This window comes from Perna viridis, chromosome 14, assembly GCF_037379345.1.
Source record: "Perna viridis isolate PV_CMFRI_1.1 ecotype Kerala chromosome 14, ASM3737934v1, whole genome shotgun sequence".
In the NCBI taxonomy this organism is placed as follows: Eukaryota; Metazoa; Mollusca; class Bivalvia; order Mytilida; family Mytilidae; genus Perna; species Perna viridis.
The window spans coordinates 1,882,625-1,903,641 of NC_142458.1; the positions used below are offsets into that span (position 1 = coordinate 1,882,625).

A 21,017-nucleotide genomic window follows, 5' to 3' on the forward strand; every position below is an offset into this window, starting at 1 on the left:
ACTTGCAGGAATATTCATTATCACCCCGACGTCAAATATTTTTACAAGGCAATGAAATTATTTAATTCCGGCTGGTCTCAGGCCGTCTAGTGCCTTGTGGTATGTCTTGTCTTTTTCACTTCAATTTGGATCCTGCCTTTTCATTTCGAATTTCGTCCACCTCTTCAGAAAAAAAATCACACGGTAGTTCCTTTATTCAGTCTGTGAATTTATCTGTGTATTATTGTGCAATTTAGTTATTTTTGTCTTTTTTTTGTTTTGTTGTTTTTTTTGTCCAGTCTTCGTTTCAAGATAATGGACAGTGTACAATTAAAAAACTGTCTAGTTCATGTATCTGGGTGTTTTACATATTTAAAAGTATATAAAATAAAATGGTTTTTTTTTAAAAATACACCATGACTGCACGTGTAACAGATTGTATGTGTAAAATGCATTGAAACTAATTGTACTGATGTATTGTTTAGTCGAAATTCGTTTTTTTTTCTCCTCGATGTAACACAACTATAACTTCATGTTTGTTTCTGAATATACATACATACATACATGTGATGGTTGTGTGAAAAAAAAACATAAATAAAAAAAAAGTCAAAACCGACAAAATGATTTAATCTGTAAGTACAAATATCAATTTATCAAAGTGGTAAAATTCATTACTGACCTAATTCTACATGGTCCCGTTTTCAAAAATAAATTGTACATATGTGAATCGAAGGAATGTCATTCGGTTATTTCCGGAGATAGATACGAGCCAGCCGAAATGAAACGACCTATTTTGGATTGTCAAAAGCTTAAGGTTTTGAACACGGCTATAATGAAATTGTTTCACTTTGGATGAATATATGAAAATAATTTACATTTAGCAAAATACATGGGGTATGTATTGAGCAAAAAGTGGTAAAAAAGGCACTTCTTCCATTATGAGGTGATAGTATGACTAGTAGATGTGCTTGGTCAAAATTTGCATGAAACTTCGACTGACAACAAGCTTGAAATCCAGCTTAAAACTGCTTGCTCCGTGACATAGTCACAGTGTTATCAACATTTCACAGGAACTGAACGCGCATATAGAGACCAGCTCTCCAGTTCAAAATTCACCTCTAACGACTTCAATAACCTTTAGAAGTCAAATAGCCTTAATTGAGCATTGTAACTTGATTTTACCAATTCATCAGCTTTTCGATAAGTCTCGGTAGTATATGACCGATGGCACAACACTTCCGTTCTTCATGAGTCCCCCTAGCGGGAGTAATCCCACTTTAGTAAAACCACCAACTTTGTCTAGAATACGTATCAAAGCCTTGTTATTGCTGAATGTGTCGACGTATATCCCATGGTAATTCAGATGTTTTGAAAATTCGATGACTTTGTTCATAAGAAATTCTCCGATCCCACGACCCCGTTCTGTCTTGCGCACAACCAAAAATGGGTCAACAGCACCAGCCGAACCTCGGTAAAATTTGCTGATAGCAAGAATAAATCCAGCAATCATGTCGCCCGTGTCCTCACACATAATTGCAAAACTGTCCCCACCTCGAATATCTAACCTAAACTCCTCTTCTGATGGAAATTCGTCAACTGCAAAACCATGACCCTCCTGTGCACATGACTGAATCAAATTGTAAGTTTCGGTCATCTGATCTGACGTCATGTAGTCGATAATCACATTGCGACCGTCCGGAAGTTGCGTCAACAACGGAAGAATGGTGTGAAGACCCTTTTGTCTCTCATTTCTTAGCAAGAGTCCAAAGCTTGACCGTCGTCGTCGTCGTTCTGGAAATAGAAATAAACATATTTACATGTATAAGTTGTGGCAAAACTAAAAACATCATGAAAGTTTAGTTTTTGATGACTTCATGTAATGCCATATCATTATTTTCCATCTGTTAAGGACCCGTGCAGGTCCGGGTGTCAAAAGAATAGGTCTGCAGCAGCGCTAAGCTTGTCGTAAAAGGCGACTAAATAGTGCTCAGAAACCTAGCCGGGGGCTAGGCGCTCTGCCCACAGAGCAACTGGGATGCGTGCCCCAGGTGGTGGAATGGGGTACCCTAGGCGTGTTGCATGCTGGGGTTGTCAGGCTATAATACGGAAAACCTGACCTCAAACAATAGTGGTGCAACGTGTTGGAAAAGATGTCACGTTCCTCGCACGAGAAAGAACCCTGGTGTGGTATTCGATAGGAGTAGGAACCTTTGCGCTCCGCCACAGGAGGCTAAATTGCCCGACCTTACCCATGCTTCCCTTTTTTCTAGTGGCAATCAAATTTTGTCGACCCTATTATCTTTGTGTCCCATCCCTTTTTTCTCATTTCATCATTCATGTTCATTTTATCATCCATTTCATGTTCATTGTCTGAATATAGCTGAAATATTGCTGCTCGGACGTTTAATCCCAACAATCAATCAGTCAATCAATCCATCTGTTAAGTAGTACTCAAGTTATGAATCTTGCAAAATGTGATTCATGGTTTCTACATATTTTCATTTTTTTTAATTTTGTTTTAAATATTATATTAAACAGAAATTAAATTCATGGCTTTTCATAGAACTGTGGAGATAACAATAGAATGTACTGTAGAATTCAAAATTAATTAAGGGAGATAACTCTGTAAATGACACTAAAATACAAAAGAAACGGTTGGATTTTCAATATGGATTATCTCATAACAGCAGACAAATTGGAATGAATAATTATACATTTCATTATATAGACCTATAAAGAAACTTGATAACAAAAATAAAAATATGTAGCCTTTCTTGAGGTGTATCATATTTTACAGAATTTGCATAAGTCTGATCTGGAGTGCTACCTAAAGAGTGATATTGACAACGTGACTTCTGTGATCCTGCATTGTCTCGATGTCGACCAAGGACCAGGAATTGTAGAAACGAAAATTAATTTTGCAGTGGAAAGGATCTAATTGCTTGTTTCAATTTTATAGTAAATTAGTTGAAATAGAAAGGATACATTTTTTTTCGTCGGATGGAGTACAGTCAAAATCTATTGCCACACAATACAAATTAGACGGACCTCTGTAAAATGCGTACAGTGGCGGATTTAGAGTTTTAGGTAAGGGGGAGGGCCACAAAATATTTCTTGACAGGATCACTAGTGAGGATCACGAAGTGTGTGTTTTCATGATTTAATACACACAATTTTTCAACATTTTTATTCTAAAAATTCTAAAAACGCCACTAGCATATAGTACGAATTCCTTCATAATTGCGATTAATGTAGTTGTGTTAGGAAGGCTTAACCCATGTGACAAGGTTTATTTGTTTTGTTATGTAAATATGTTACTTTATTGTCCTAATAACCCAGAAACCCTTCAGGAGACAAATAGTTTAAATACGGAACATGTATTTAACGTAAATGATGGGACGATCTTATCATATAAATTACTAGCATGTGTATAGAACTTCAAGGATATATATATAAAAAAATGCATGTACATGCACAAATACGACAATTCTTCGTGATGTCATCACTTACCTGTGATTTGGATATGGTTGGCAAAAATCCATTGAGTGGCATTGGGCATCAACTTTAAATCATCATTTTTTAGGATAATTGAAAAGTTCTTTTGGTTCCCTATATATATAGCTACATTGCTAATAAACTGGTTTTTTATCAATGGATTTTTTAAAAACAATATTCAGTAATTAGACTATGTGAGCATATTTTTTTTTATAATAATTTTTCATGAAAATAGAGGTTTACATATAAAATATAATTTCAAATTTACTTTTCAGTAAAAGAGTTATAAAAATATTTAAATTCGCATGCAAAATATGACTTATGTTATCTTAAACATTTTACCGAACCAAAACTGGATATAAAAAATAGCAATGTTATAAGTTTTGAAAATTGGGATTCTAATTATGTATTTGTTAATTGTTTATTTAGTTGTTTATTTGACAACCAATTTGACACTTAACGATGTGCAAATTAGTGAATATGACATCACCAATGAGATTGGCGAACTCTCCTATACTTCATGTACATTTCAATGTATATATTGTACATTATGTTAAAACAAGTACTATCTTAAAAAAACAAAGCCGACGCAGTAAAAATTGTTTTTACTTAGAATTTTCAATACAATTTTTTTCGAACGCCACTAAGTGATCAGTATTTGGCCAATCGGGAAATAGAATTGCGATCATGTGACTTGCGTTTCTATGGCAGAGCGTCTTTAAGGACAAAGGATAATAAAGCGAAACTATACCGACTGGGTCGGAAAAGTAGGCAACATATTATTTCAAACAGACACAGTAAGGTGTATAAGGGCTGTAGTGTACTAAATATGTTTGCGAAAAATGACAAAGCGGCGCCCTTTATTGTATTACCTTTTATCTCTTTTTGGTTTTTTTATTTGTTTTGTTTTATTTCCTTTTTATTGTTTCTGATTTTAACGAGAATCATTCCCGGCACTTAACCACATAGGCTTTTCGACAGACTACATTGTACATGTATAATTAACATATTTTAGGCTCGGATCCACGGACGGGCGTGCCGGGTGTATCCGTCCCCTAAAATTGGGACTTTTAATTTTTGTATTGCATAAAACTTGATTTTTCACAAATTATACATTAAAAAATATCTCCCCCAAATGAAATTCGGTGTCAGCTCCTGTATTTGCTGAAGCTCCTAACGGTAAGGCATAAAAGTTGAAATTCTTGAAAATATTATACATGTACAAACACATTAAAGGTAAATAAGCCGTATCAACTTATATTTTAACTTTTAAATACCAATTTATTGGAGTTTACGATAATGCATGATTCAAAGACACGAATAGAGCATCCTTATATTTCAAACTAACAAATTTGTTGACTGTATTACCTCAATTAAAAATATATGGGGTTTGTCCATGAAATTAAGTATGGAATTCTCTTAATGACAAAATTGGAATGTAACGTGACAAAAATATCAAATAATTATTATTAAGTAGCATTTGAAGTGTGATGAAAAATACGGTCCGTTATTTACTCAACTTGTCTGTTAAATTCACCCAAGGACCCAAAACAAAAACAACAATACAACGTACGGTCACGACCGATTTATACAATTCACTCTTATGACTTTCGAAGTGACAGATATTGTGCCACATTATGAATTCATAATCTAATATGTCTCCTCAAGGAGACAATTAATCATATCTTATTACCGACACTGTGAAATAGAAACAAATTTAATATTCCCACGACCTCCAAATAAGTCCAATGAATTGTCCTATTCTCGCCCAATTTTCATGGCATTTATAAGCGGTCAAAGTACTTCATGTGTCCGATGACATTTATAACAATCATGTAATGAAAAAAAAAACAAAAAAAAAAAAAACAAACCAAAAACACCACAAATTAATCGGAAATTTAATGGACTCGGATTTTTTTTTTGTGAAATAAAAACCGAGAAATATACACTGCACACTTATGTGAGAAAACCGGCATACACCCCATCTCAAACCGGAAGTCTCCACCTTGTCAGGAGACATTTCAAATCAATCATTTTTTACTTCAAATTACTGGTCTCGAGCCAGGATTTAAAGTGACCAAGCTCGTTTTTTCCTCTTCAGTGTAAGGAATTATTATAACACATGCATAAACAAAAACAAACAAACAAACATCTGAGTAACAAAACGAAACCATGATCTGAATATAAAGCGCGTTGTCAAATATAGAGCCATCTGCTTTTGTCGCGTGACATGCAAGTATGTTTTTCTTTTACATCTGATTAAACACAAATATTCAAAGTGCAATGATCTATTTATGATATTATAAATTCCGCATGATTCATAGTTCTTGTTTTTCAAATTTTGCTTTTACATCTAGTTCACTGAACTTAACGACAAAGCGTAAAACTTGGTCTTTTTTTTTTGGGGGGGGGTAATCTCGTGGATTTTAATTTGAAAGTTTTTTATCGGCAATTTGTTCATTTTTCTTTTAATGTTTCTGTCTGATATTTAACATATATGTACATACATGTACATGTACCAGTATCGCTAAAAAATCTCAAAAGGTTTCATATCTTCTATATAATTTAACGCTTTTAGGTATTTGTCCAAAGTTATTAATAAGTTCAAAATGTGACATTCCAATATATGAGTACATACCATCTGATAGAGTTTGCCACTTTCATAATTACATATTGATTTATAATTACACGTGTTACAAATATCACTACCAAGGTTAAATTTAATCTTGCGCGAGGTTACCGTGACTGCAGTGCAGACCATGGGACGTCGAGAATAAGGTCTATCGTCTGTGAAAGGTGCTTATTATGTTTTCAAGAAAATAAATTGCTTTGCAACGTAAGTTAAATCTTAAACTTTAATACCGATGAAAAGGAAAAGTAATGTATTGATAAAATCAGTGTAGATAGAATGTTCGTTTTAAAGTGTGTAGCATACTCAGAAAAAAACCTTAGCTTCTCTCTGTTACATCCATACAAATACAACATAATTAACTTCAAAACCAATGGAAAACACAATCTTTAATTATTTTCCTTATTTTACAACCCTAATCTTCCGGAAAAAGCAGGAAATAATGAAGAAACTGTATTTACATGTAGATGTGAAGGAAGGGTTAAAATGCCTCCCTGTGTTTATAAACCAAGTGAAAAAAAGAGACAAAATATAGTGTATACAAGCGATGGGTAATTAAATACAAAATATACCAGTATTAAATATTGTAAACTTCGATATGCTGTACGCGTATTTCCAGGAGTAACCATTCATCAGCAGCATTAAAATCAAATATATAGGAAGATCATAATCAAAATATTAGTTGTATACAAGAAGTACTCAAAACCCAAAATAATGATGTGAATTTAAAGGGCTGTTAAATCCTACATCTAGCTATAGTAATTTACATTGAAAACTTAAAAGGTTTGTTTCATATATTGTAAGATGTCTGTGCCAACGATGTATTGCACTTTAATCGCAACCCTCAGTTAAAGTATTCTTTCCCCCTTTGTCCCCATTCCAATTTTTTGGGGGGTATGTAATTTCATTATTTGCTTAAACTGTATTAAAAAAACTGTGTCAACGTTTAAACTGTTTTAATTCAATTAGAAACGTTTATATACAAATAAAAAAACTAAAATATTCAACCGATTTCCACGTTCTCCCCATTCAAAGTTACGATCTCCTTTTCTGAAATCCCCCATCACACCCCTCCCCCATTTCCAACTCCAATATACCATAAAATGGGAAGTTTACACTATACAAATATTGTAGCAGGTTCACATGCACTAAGAAAAATAAAAAAAGAAGGCTTTTATCCATTTGTGCAACATATTGTGGAATATGAGTTATGATTCAGCCACACAAATAGATGCACAAATTGAATCAGATAACATCTAATATACGTATCGCATGCTAGCAATAAAACTTTCGGGTGCAATCGTTTTCACAGCCAAGAATGCATTGGAATACGATTCACTATTGTTTACGCATAGGTTGAAAACAATGCTAAAATTTGCATCATAATTCATAGATGAAATTCATATATTGTACAAGTACACGTATTTACCGTCATTTAACAGGCATATCAAATTCAACAACTGCTATCAATGAAATCTTGAACAGTGCCTTTGCTTTTTATTGTGTATGTGCAATGATAACATCATTTCTAATGAAATATAAGCGGATCAAACTTTTTTAAAAGATTCATTTAATATGGATCTTCAGAGATATCATTTACAGGGCCAGATCGAGGGATTTTAACAGAAAGGATTCATAAGGGTTTCAGAAAAATGGGGGTTCTACGCTACAAGTATTACTTGCTCATTTTTGTCTAAATTGTGCTACATGTAGAATGTAAAAAACATTTCAACCAAGAAGGGGGTCAAACTCCGGAACGCCCTTGATCAATCACCGATATACAATGTACGCATATCAAGCAATTTAAGACATGTGTTCAACAATCAAACTATTTTAACCCATTTAATTAATCAATATTACTTTATGTGTAATATTTTTAGAAGATGTGTTTAAATCAAAATGTAAATCATTTTCATTGTGCGAATCCCTAAAGATGACATACACATTGTGTAGAAGAGAACATTTCTTTTTGTACATCAAACATTTCTGTTATGTAATTTCAGAAACTGGCGAAATAGGGATTTTGAATAATTGTTTGTTGATTGTTAAACTTATTCGCTCCGTTCTTGACGAGCTGAACCCGGGTATTTTCTTAATCGGGTCAAAATGTTAATACATATTTTTTATACACATATATTCCATGTAAAATGTAGGAGTAGCATAAAAGTCGTTTATGGCTCATAATAAAATCCTCAGTTTTGTGAAACTATGCACTTACATAAGTAAGTGCACGATTAATTCATTTTAAACATCTCAAAATGCTTTACAACGAAATAATATTACACGTAAATTTGTCAATAACATGAAAAATCTGAGTTCATTACATTTGTTCAAGTGGAGACATGAGGACCTGCTAGCTTGTACCATTTGTACTTGAGATTTAACTGCTCCTATGGCCCAGAAAGGTGTTCCGTTTGCAAAGAAACGCACATAGAAAATAATAAAACAGTAGCGGAATGTCGCAGATCCAGGGTTGGTTCTTAGACTAGTGCTTGAACCCCCTTTTTTGACAATTTTGTTACTTTTTTGCACAACTTAGACAAAAATGATGAAATAATTATAATATAACATGGAACCCTCCCTTTATAATTTATGGATCTGCCCTGAAACTTGCGTGACTAAAAAGTTGAGTTAAAATATTTCTGATCATTCCACATCGGTGTTTAATTTATACCAATTAAGCTAAGGATTTTGTTCATTCAAAAATCGATTAAAGTTGGTTTTGGTAGCTTTTCTATCTATTCCGCCACTGTTACACATTACAATTTTTAATTAGGTTTACATTTTTCGTAATTTAGACAAGTTGCAGGAGATAAGAAAGATATTATAAACTGGTGTCCAGATTTGACCACAAGGTAAAATTATGGTTTAATACACGTGGGATAGATTCAGTAACATATATACAAATAAAATATAATTAATAAAACATTAATTTAAATAGAAGTTTTCTTGCTATAATATAACGATAAAAGTAAAATTTTAATGAATGTTACAACATCTTTTTTATGATCCTTTAAAAAACCTATGTTAATGAATAATTAATCATCGATTATAAAGTTCACCCATCATAAAATATATACATTTGCATGTACATATGTGTACATTTTGGTTTGACAAATTTAATAATCTGTAAGTAATTTTCAGTATATGATAATTATCGTTCTATGACCTGAAACCCAATATGACCTTTGCACACCATCATTTTCTCCTTTGAGGGTCAAATGAATGTAAACAATTTACATTTTATTTACAATAGAAGCATCTTATGGTGTCCATTTAAATTTTAAAGGCATTTTTGAGTATCTGGTAAATTATAGTTTACTTAGGATACACTAAAGGTTGATGAGATACATGAATTACCAATATTTCAATAGCATACATACGTACATATAATTTTGCATGTGTAAATAATACTGAATCCGTTCAGAAGATATGCATACATGTATCTTGCTTTTTGATAAATAAATTGAACACACGTACATGCAGTCAATTAAATATTAAAATTAGCTCACCACATACTTGTACTTGGTTCCAAATTTTGCCACAATAGTCACACTATATTTATTTGCTTACATGTACATGTAAGAGAAGGTCAGTCAAATGTGGACAACTTTGAATTAATGAGGAACATCCGTATTATTATTATTTCCCTACAAATACAAAAAATGCCGGGTAGCTGAACCATACTGATAGTGCTCACCACCCCACCCCACCCCCACCTCATGCACCTTATCAGAAATTTCTTAAGCATCAATATCCTGTAAGATTATAAGCGGAAGCCCGACTGATTAGTAGAAGTCCGTTACTGACCGCTGTAGTACCCCATTGCCCCTGTTTGAATGGACCGACTTAATTACTTCAATAAGATCTGCATATTATATTCATTAATCGCATATATTTCAATACTACACGTACAAGTTCTGCGCATTAGTCATCAGCAAAATGAAATATTAATTGCAACTAATGGATTTTCATATAAAATCATAAATTTTCAACCTCAGTAATTTAAATATTTAAATGTAAAACCTGCGAAGTGAGTTGTAAACATCGTTACCAGTTAAATTGGCGTTTAAGAACGCATGCAAAAAAGTTAATAGAAAGAAAGAAAAAAGGATAAAACATTCTTACTGTAGTTAAAGTCCGGATCCTGTTCCTTAATGCATTTAAACATTGTGGACAACTTCATGATTTTGAATACAGACATTAACCGGACGAAACGACTGCAACCATCCAACTCAGCAGTCTGACTAACGACCGACTCTCCGTTAGTTCAAACATTAAATGAGAAAGATCCAAATAACGACCGGCGTCCCGTCACAAGCAACTACAAATAGTAGTTTAACCTTGTACTACGCAGTATGTACACAGAAATCAGATATATCATCAACTGTTTACATTCATAAATATATGATTGTGTGTTTATTTATGATAAATGGGAATACACCGAGTTAAGTTAAGTATGTAGAACAGAATTGATTGGTTGGAGATGTTGGATAACGTTCTCGCTATCCTATAATAAGTACAAAGTAAGTGCCCTATAGGAACTTTGCTAGACTTTCTCCACAAGGGACGGATCAAAGGATTTTTTAAAGGATGGGGTTCCAGAAACAGGGAGATTTCCAGGCTTTTATAAATAAGCACAATTTTCTAACAAAGAGAGATGGTCCTATCACCAGAACATTCAAAGGAACCGCTACTATCCAATACATGTATTACATAAATAATACTTGTACTACACGGGATGCACTCTACAACAGAACAGGTCTTCAAGAGAAAAAAATATGTAAATATACCTTGGTGAATGCATACACAAAATCTGAATACATGTATTGTTATTTCAAATACATGTACTTTAAACTAATATAAAACATCAATAGATTAGAGAGTGGATTGAAAAGTATCACTTACAAATTAAATTAAAAGTTCGCTTGTGAAATTAATATGTTAACTTTTTCTCATTACAAATATTTAAATTAAATAGCGACAAAAAAATAACTTCGACAATACTCGACTGTCCAGATACTCGATTATTCAGTTCGCTGTATGATTGATATCAGTCTTAGAGTTTGGTGATTAGTTTTATCAATTAGGTGTTTGGTATCTGGCTTACGTTGCACAAAAGTCAATGAAGTCTTATTTTTATAAATACATGAAAATGGGAGGTTTAGTTCTATTGTAAATAGTATAGAATTGAGCTCAACATTATGACACAAAATTAAAACCGTTTCATACTACTTACATAAGATCACCACAACTGATTTGCGTTCAATCAACGATGCAAAAGGTAAATTAAAAAAAAAAAAAAACAGCTTGTGCAACCAACTTGCTTGCTCACCAATTTACCCTGTGATTATACAACTGTACATGTACTTTCTTCAAAGATTATGTAACTTCAAAGATCTAAGATAAAAATAGTAATCTTCCCTCGTAAACGGAAGGAAAATACTTGTAACTTTTGTTTCAGATCTCAAGAACATTTTTAGAAGTCAAGCACGCCTAAAGAGTCAAGCACACCCTGACCCGGATTGTTACATCGTATGATTAGATCTGGTGGGGATTCCTACTTTTACCCATTTTTAGAATTGAAACAAAAAGATAAACAGTGAAACCTATTTAAACCGAACCCTGAAAATCAAAATTTAATTAAAGCAAACACCTTTAAAGTCCTTCAAATCATTTAAAAAAAAAATTATTTTGAACCTCGGTATGCCGAATACCTGTCTAGACCCAGGGGCGATAAAGACAAAGACATTTTGAAAAGGGGGTGTCCTCAGAAAAAAGAGAGTTTGGACATTATTTGCCATTTTTAGTCAATTTCACATATGAAAATGATATTTTCCGTTAAAAAAGAGCTAGGGGTGTCAAATCCTGCATCCCCCTCCGGATCCGCCACTGAAACCAATCAACTGTTTAAAGTTAGAAAGGCATTCAATTAAGATAGGTTTCAGTCGATCTACACGATCTATAATTAAACCGAAGCACCGCGTTCACCATATGATATCAAAATGCACCCTCGTGCGAACTGCGGATACAGAGACGGATCCACATTTTGAAAACAGACATACACAACAAAGAACATAAAGTAATTAAAATCATACATACAAAGTAACAAAAACAAATGAGCAACTCGGATAGCACTAAAAACTGGGAGCATAGACCAGGTGCACCGGTAGGGTAAGTGTCCTCTGCTTTTCTAGAAACACCCGCCGAGTTGCTCATAAAAAGTCAAGTCCGGGGTAGACAAACGAGGAAAGGAAAACTGTGACCCGTTGAATAAATCAGTTTTCATGGTGAAGATGGATACACCATAACGATTCACGAGTTCATGATGACGGCCATAAAACGTCTGTAGTGATGACTTCAATCTTGTAGCAACAGAACCCTGTTCCAGAAGCCTATTTGTTAGAGTTCTAGCGCGATACAAAAATCTGCGTGGTTTTGGCAAGCTCTGGCATAACGTATGAGTTGTGATATGAACACTCCATACGCAGGTGCTGAAGGGATGTTGCCACAGATGAAATGAAAGTTGACAATTCTGAATGAAGTCATCACGTTTGTCGTAAAGTTTGGTCAACAGTTTTCCTTTCCCATCGATTTCTAAGTGAAGGTCAAGATATGAGGCTGACCTAACAGTGTCTGTAGTATCCTTTATCTCAAGTTCTTTGGGGTAGATGCGATGCATCAAATCCCCGAAATTAGGATTGTTTAAAGATAATACGTCATCTATATAGCGGAAACTGAGATTAAAGGATCTAGCCAAACGATATTTTTTCTTTCGGATCAAATCAGCTATAGAGTCAGCCTCATAAGAGAGAAGGAATAGGTCAGCAAGTAAAGGAGCACAATTCGTTCTCATTGGAATGCGGACCGTTTGTTGAAAAACACATCCACCACACTTGACAAATATGTTGTCGATTAAAAATACCAGCATTTTGTAAACATCAAGGAGGGGTGCCAGCCAGGGTTCCTCAGAAATCGATTAAATTTTTCCGACCTAAATGGGCCGGCACCCTGCCCCCCCTCCATCTAGGACCCGCATATGGGTTATTCGATGCATGAGCATACATGGGGCATGCTCAATATACCAATCAGCCCTACCTCGCGGAAGTATATAACGTATGCTCATCAACCTCACAACGTAAGTGTCTACAAGAGCAAATTAAGGAGAAATTATAGGTGAATTTCTCTTATAATCATTTTAATGGTTTCAGTTTGAGATTAACAAAGATATTTATTGAACAATATATATCAAATGTATAACTAAAAAATTTCGGGTAGTCTCAGACGGCTTCTAATTTTGTGCAGGTTTTCAGAGTGGAGAGTTTTTCCTAAATTAAAGCCTATTTCTAATGTATGATTCGTGATGTAATCAAATATAAAAACAATTTTTTTTCTATTATCTGGACAGTATTATTGGCTGTTTCTCAATCTTGCCAGACATTAAATTGTTTACAAATTCACTGCAGCTGATCCCGCCACTATTAAACCATTGTTGTTTACCAAATTCATTACGACTAGCCCCGACCTTGACTCTTGATAAAGCAATTATAATATAACAACTTAAAAGTATTATCTTATCACGATATCATTTGTATACTTCGTGTCATTACAACGACCGCTACTGATACTCGTCTCAGCAACGGGACATTTAGGAAACCCCACCAAGTGGCCCAATAGCACTTTTTAATTAGGCAATTAAGCTGATAACAAAATAAGGAAAAAGTACTGCATCCTGGATATCAGACAAAGCCTTAGACTTTGCGAAGAAGCCAACGCGATGGATCTAAATTTTCCTGTTTATCCCACTTCATATACAAAACACAAACAAACTTGTTATGGACATCCCCTGCCAATATACTTGATAGACTGACTGCAGTTTCACGTTCTATGGCATTGGCGGGTCAAGCACTGGGAGGTCCAGGGATTTGGGTCCTCCCAAAATTTTGTTGAATTTAGTTACTTTTTTTTACAAATTGGGACAAAAATCAGCAAATTATAGTCTGTCCCTCTTTTCGAGTTTCTGGATCGGAACCTCTATATGGCAGATATTTCAAATGCATTTCTGAATGAGAATGGTTGATCAATAAACATTTCTGCCTTGCACTTGTCTTGCGCCATAAGCCCACCGAAACGATTTGTTATTCCTAGTGGACTTTTCTTATATCAGGCATGGATCCAAACAGTTTGAAAGGGAATAGTTCAAGACTGTTTTTGGTAAGGTTTTGCCACCAAACGAGCATGAAATGTTCAATATTTCAAAAGGAGAATTCAAACAACCCGAACCCACTTTAATCCATAAGTGAAAAGGTTAAAGTAATACAAACAAGTAGCAGCAATGTAGATCGCTGAAAATGATAGAATAACACCACTAAACAAGTAAAGCAAAAGCATAGCAAAGAACTCATAAGCTGGGTCAGTGTCAAATCGGAAGTCGTTTAAACAGTCACTAGCTCGATCGTTGCAAAGTCTGAAGTCATTTTAACAGTCACCAGCTGGATCGGTGCCAAGTCGAAAGTTTTTTTTACACAGTCACTAGCTGGATCGGTGCAAAGTCTGAAGTCACTTACACAGTCACCAACTCGATCGGTGCCAAGTCGGAACCACTATATAGCTGGATCGGTGCAAAATCGGAAGTCATTTTAACAGTCACTAGCCGGATCGGTGCCAAGTCGGAAGTCACTTACACAGCTACTAGCTGAATCGGTGCTAAGTGGGAAGTTTTTTTACACAGTCACTAGCTGGATCGGTGCAAAGTCTGAAGTCATTTACACAGCCACTACATAGCTGGATCGGTGCAAAGTTGGAAGTCATTCAAACAGTCACTACCTGGATCGGAACCAAGTCGGAAGTCATTTCCACAATCACTACCTGGATCGGTGTCAAGTCGGAAGTCAATTGTTAAGGATAATGTCAAATGGGATGGTTAAGATTTTTCAATACTAATTTGACCCTACCGCGAGTTTCATGTGGCTGTCCACAATCAGGCGATGTTGGTTTTAAAAGATGTGCTTATGTCGTTAAATACATTTTAGATTGATAATGGAATTGTCATCGTTCTGTTAGCATGGAAATAATACTCTTTTTATCGGGCCTTTCAGAGCTTACTAGATGTGTTTACACTTGTTAAAGATCTGAGGTTATTAATTACTGTACAATTTGGATTTAGGTTATACATGTACATGTACGCAGGTGCGTTTCACCATATCAGTTCTATTTTCCAGTGTATACAAATGACAGCTACTTCACTTTGACAAAATCGCATAAATACGCATGTACTACACATAATCTCGTAGATAAAGTCAATACAGAAACGAAAAGAAATTTACATATAAAGTCTTTCTGTCGCGTTTCGCTTTGATATCCCACGAGTCAAATCCTTCCAACGACTTAATTTTCTTTCCATATATAACGGAAGAGTACAGTAGTGCTTTACAACCTAATACCAGAAATATAAATGAGTTTTACTTGTTTTGTCTGCCAAACAAACTATTACTATGAAACCTACATAAACTGTTTTCAGAAGAAAACAGAAAAACATGTTTAAACCAGACACTTTTAGACGCTTCACGTAAATATAAGCTAAAATGTGTGTTTCACCTGAAAAAACCGAACTGCTGTCTTAACTAAGCAGTTTTATATCTCTCGATCAAGAAGTTCGATTTAGACAGGTTTCACTTTACTAAAAAAATAAATGGATTTTTCACGCTTTGTTCTCCATAGAGTAATTTCCTAAAAGCAAATAGATATAGAAATCAGTGATAGCCTTAAGTTTGCATTTCATTTGGCGGCTCGTGACAAATTTTCGTATTTGTTATTTGCTGTTCTTTGGTGAAGACGATATTTAATGATGGCGCCCACATACAAATTTACCAGAAGTACATAGTTTTACGTCCGACCACTCGCTGATGATCGAACTTGCGTTTTAGTCGGAAATCTTACAGTGTTTCAGACATGTACAAACACTTGTGTATGATTATGCTGAATCCAAACAAGAAAAAATGCAAAATATATACGTGTTACCTTAATGCAAAGGAAAAATACATTGATGCATTGTGGCAGGACGGCCTACCTGGGTTGTAGTAGGTAGTGAGACTTATGTAGCCAGTTAATTAACTGGCTCTATAATATTAATTCTTTAGCCAAATTGGTTTGTCGCTGGCTTGTCACCGAGCGGTCTAGGGTTCGATCCGTGGTGACAGAGTATACTTTTGTGAGTCATATCATGCTTATACATTTCATCAAAAAGTAAGTAACAAATACAAAAATGTACCTGTTTGGGGATGGAATGGGGGGGGTGAGGGAGAGGTTGGGGTTGAATTTTGCTTTTAACTTTATTTAAGAAGCAAAGGAAGTAGATGCCTGCAAATTTATGACCCAACTTACTTTCTTAAACAGCGACTTAAGTGCATTTTGTTCCAGTACAATTAAAATGATCTCTCTTATATGGAGTACAAAGTCATTTACAGCTACAAAAAAATGTTTACCCTTAAATTGGCTGACGTAATGGACGTGTTGTTTTCACTTCAAGCGACATTTAGGGACTCAAAATAACTTAGCTGCGATTTGAATTACTCCGTAATAGCGTCCCAGGACATCAATGGCTCAATTAATTTCAAGAACAGCAATAACAAATGATGACACATATTATTGAAGCTTTCCACCGAATTCACAATGACGTAATAAAGTACCAAAACATATTTTGGGTCTTAGGATATACCGTATCGTTAGAAGGAGGAATGCCGGGTAATGGAGTTAAGTGAAGATGTCGGATCATTTATTGATTCTCCCCTTTATTTGTTTGACAGTAATTGTTTGTTTTTACAACTATTTGTTTTACGTGGCGTAAAAATTGGCAATAAATCCTTATCCTCTATAATACAAAATGAATACCAACTAGCTAGTTTTGAAATGATTTATCACTGCTGTGTCGATTCGAAGGTAGCATACAATGTATGTAACGTATATGTCACACTGTTTGTTATATTCAATTGACTGACAGGGGCTTGCTATCAAATATGCAGCCCCTTCATTGAGAAGAAAATGGTATCCGCCTATATCATTTAATGTTAATAACTTGTGTGTGTGTGTGTGTAAGGGGTAATGACTTGAATTGATTTATAGTTGTTGCTTGAACCAGATTATACGAAGTAGGGATAAAAGGCGGAAAAATGAACAAGTTGTATTCTTAGCGAAAACTTAAATGTACCTTGTTAAGTAATAGAGGAAATATTGAATCATATTTTTTTCTGTCCATTGCTGAATAAAAACAATTTTTTCCTCAAATTTGAAATATATTTTTTTTTAAATATTCTTAGCCCCTCCCCCAGTTTAAAAATGGTCGAAGCCTTAATCTCACATTTCACCTTTAAGTAATCACATGACTGTGATAGTACAGTATTAGGGAAATAGCTTCGCTGATTTGCAATGAGCAGGTCCAATGCATTGTGATTTTTTAACATCTTAGGCTAGCAGAGTGATACATTTTCGTCCTTTTAAAAATCCAATGGTTGTTCCTAAAATCACAAAACAAAATTAATGTTCATTACATTGCTCGTATGCATTGACAGGGATTTCGTAAAAAAATAAGATGCACGCGTCGTCGTGCTTGGTATACATATTCGCTACTTATACATGAGGTTGATAACGTATAGCAATAAAAAAAAGTTACAACATAACTTATGTACATCTGTATAAAACCACACACCAAATTTTAAATCAATCCATCCATTTGGAGCCAGGATGTTTGTGACGAAAAGTTTCTCTATCATTCCATATAGTGAAAAATAGCAAAGTCCCACGAAACAGGAAGATGATTTCGGACAGCGCCCAAAATAGCTTACAATATATGCCCCATCTATATAAAGCTACACACTTAATATGAAATAAATTAATCCATTGGAAGTCGAGATATTTTCGACAAAATTTAGACGGGTAGATGGATGGATGGAATTGCAAGGCAATGTCAAAATACGACCCACTCGTTGAGGAGTTTTAATAACATTAGTACCCCTTACATGGCTTCAAGCGCTGTGTCAAAGGCAATACAATGTAAGAAGCCTCCGAATAACCTATTAAGCTGTAACATCTATAAAACTCATCAGGCGTGTTTGGCTTCAGTGGTATTAGATATTTTTAAAAGAGTTGTTTTGCTGCATCAGCAAAATAGAAAGGCAAGATCGTCACGTACACGTATGAAGATCTAATAGTATCATTCGCCACTAATAATGGCTGTTTACATTTTCTTATAAACAAAAACGTAATTAGCTTATTTTTGGCTGATTATCCGACTTTGTGTTTAGGTGTTTTACAGTTTTAACAAATATCATTAGACATTAAAAAGTGTACCTCTAGATATACAAATGTAGTGCATATAACTAAATGCACACATTGTAGGAATGCAATTTTTTTCCTAACTCATATTACTTCAATGCGAAACCAATAACAGCTACATCTTCTATATCATTAGCTTAACGTCTCAATTGATACTATATAAGACATTCATTCGGAAACATTTCACGTCTCCTAAGATAATATAATGCCATAATATAATACCAGGCGACAAGTTAATCCTTTACTTAATTGAAGCGGTCTAAAGCTTAATTCCAACAACAAGAATCGTTACAGGCAGATTACATTGTTCTTCCCGTGGGAGTACATATAATTACATGTACATTTTTATAAAAATGACCAGACTCCGTTTCTTCGTCCTCGGGGTGCCAGTCTTGTACGAAAAAAGTTTTGTGTAGCAGAAATAGCCGAGTTTTTAAGACAATTTCTCAATCTCCAGCGTAAAGGTACATTGTAAATTCGCTGTACCCAAGTTCATATTCATCTTTTTAATGTCAACGAGTACGCATGCACCTCAGCGGATTTGTATGAAGTAATGGGTACTGCTCATTTCTTGTAAAAAAACATACATCCTATAATAGCAGAGCCACTATAAGTAAGCGGAGTGGTACACATAATGTCAATCAGGAAATGGGTATACATAAATCAGCAGACGACATCGAGATTTGAAAGAGTAATCAAGGGACATAGTTTCTAGTGGATATCTATAAATTGTAAACCAGGGACAATGACCAGACATGGAAAACAGAAAAACACAACAAAGAACATAAAGTAACCAAAATAATACATACAAAGCAACAAAAGTCAATGGGCAACTGGGACTCTTGACGCTTCTAGGATCCTCTCGTCGCTAATTAGTGGGGCCGGTGTATTACTTAATGTTCATATTTCGGAAAGGCCTACTCTTATGACATGTAGGACACGAAAAATTAAATATCTGAATTTAAATTATAATTATGTAAGACCATGTAATAAACTAATAAACACTTTTTAGTGAAGAAAATACGAAAAGACAGACCTTTGTATACAATGTATGGAAAGCGAAAAAAAAAAAAAAAAAGTAAATTAATAAATACATAAAAATCTGAATTTTACAGGGTCCGCCCCTTACGATTCTTAGGTTGCTGTTCTAATAATCGATCACGCGTTCCAGCAAGAAAGTTTTTTTTTATTTACAACCCGCTCGCGCTGAGCTTTATTACAGTGAAAGCTGTCTTAACCGAACTCCTGTGGGACTGCACGATTTGTTTGGTTTAAGGAGGTAGACCCAGGGTAAGGGACACATTTCTTACAAATTATTGGAACATTTGTATTCAGCATTTTACATCAATCCCATGTAAGCACCGAAGTAATTTGGGCTGATTTCATTCTGTTTCAAATGAAAGCTTGTAAGACTTTAGTGAAATTGAATTGAATGTGATACAAACATATCACTGATTTCAAGAGTTTTGTCCCTCACCCTAGGTATACCTCCTTAAGAAGTGTTCGGTTTTTACAGGTTCAAATTGCATTGAAAATGACACGGAAGAACTTCAGTAGGAATCTGGTTTAACTCTGTAATTGTTAGGATCTTCTATCTACAATGTATGTATTGCGAAAAAAGAATTAACCCTACAGTGCACTTGTACTCCAACCAAAAGCAAAGCTTGTTAGCCCTTGAAAATACATTTCGTGATCGATCGACTACGTCCCTGGGTGACAATGATTCATATGGGGTTATCAAAATGATCCGAGACCATCTTAATTATGTTATATACATTAAGACCTGTCTAAACCAAACACAATTTACAGTTCGGTATAAACAGTTTTCAATGTATTATTTTGGGAGGGCAGACAAGAGTATGCACCTCTGAGGACAAAAGAGCAATGAGCTAAGCAACGAAGTTCATGTTTGATTTTAAGTACATTTTGTAGCAGTCTTTATAAAAATCAGACTAGAGGTGATTCATGCATGTCATAAACCCACCGAACTCACTTTTATTTCTTGTTCAGAAACAGTTACTAATCACATAACTAGTCCTAGTTCTTTTGGTCGTTGGATTTTTTGAGATATAAATTACATAAATTGTACATGAAATTGGCACTTTGCAAGAGTTATCGTTCTTATTCGATTTGGTTGATTTTAATGGTAGATAAATGTATGCATTTCTCTGAAGTATAGATATGAATATCGAAAGGACAATTGTTACGTAAAGTGAAGCATAAAATTATTGAAAAAAAGAACATCGTTTGTTCGGTGGGTTTTTCTTCACTTTGAATCACCTTAATACGGACAGTGTATGAATTTTATGTGGACTGGTACTTAAATTCTATAACAAATAAGTCAAATTCCCATGCTGACTCAACCATGCTTCTAGTTTTTTTAGGTTTCAGAAGACATGTTTCTTTCAGGTTAGTGCGTGCTAATTACGTACATATTGTTGGTTGTAGAATCCGTTGTTATATTGAATGACGCAATATGGAAATCAGAAAGATTTGGGGCTTAAGTCCGATATTCCAAGATACGATATGATATAAAGTAAATCGATACAAAGTGCTGTGATTTATTCCAATACAACAATAATGA

At 34.6% G+C, this 21,017-nt stretch overlaps 1 protein-coding gene across 2 annotated transcripts in view; it reads right to left on the reverse strand.

Moving 5' to 3' along the window:
• Window positions 1–588: 588 nt before the first annotated feature.
• The window catches only part of LOC148597707 (uncharacterized), a 29,406-nt gene continuing 8,977 nt past the window's right edge, over window positions 589–21,017 (reverse strand). The window contains exons 1-2 of one of the 2 annotated variants that reach the window (XM_088561471.1): window positions 10,232–10,471; window positions 589–1,770 (exon numbers count right to left, since the gene is read on the reverse strand). In XM_088561471.1, coding sequence (XP_088417597.1) covers window positions 1,169–1,770; window positions 10,232–10,307 — 678 coding nt within the window. In that variant the 5' untranslated portion in view covers window positions 10,308–10,471 and the 3' untranslated portion in view covers window positions 589–1,168. Of the gene's footprint in view, window positions 1,771–10,231; window positions 10,472–21,017 lie in introns of those variants that run through there. The other variant, XM_088561470.1, reaches the window with a different exon arrangement.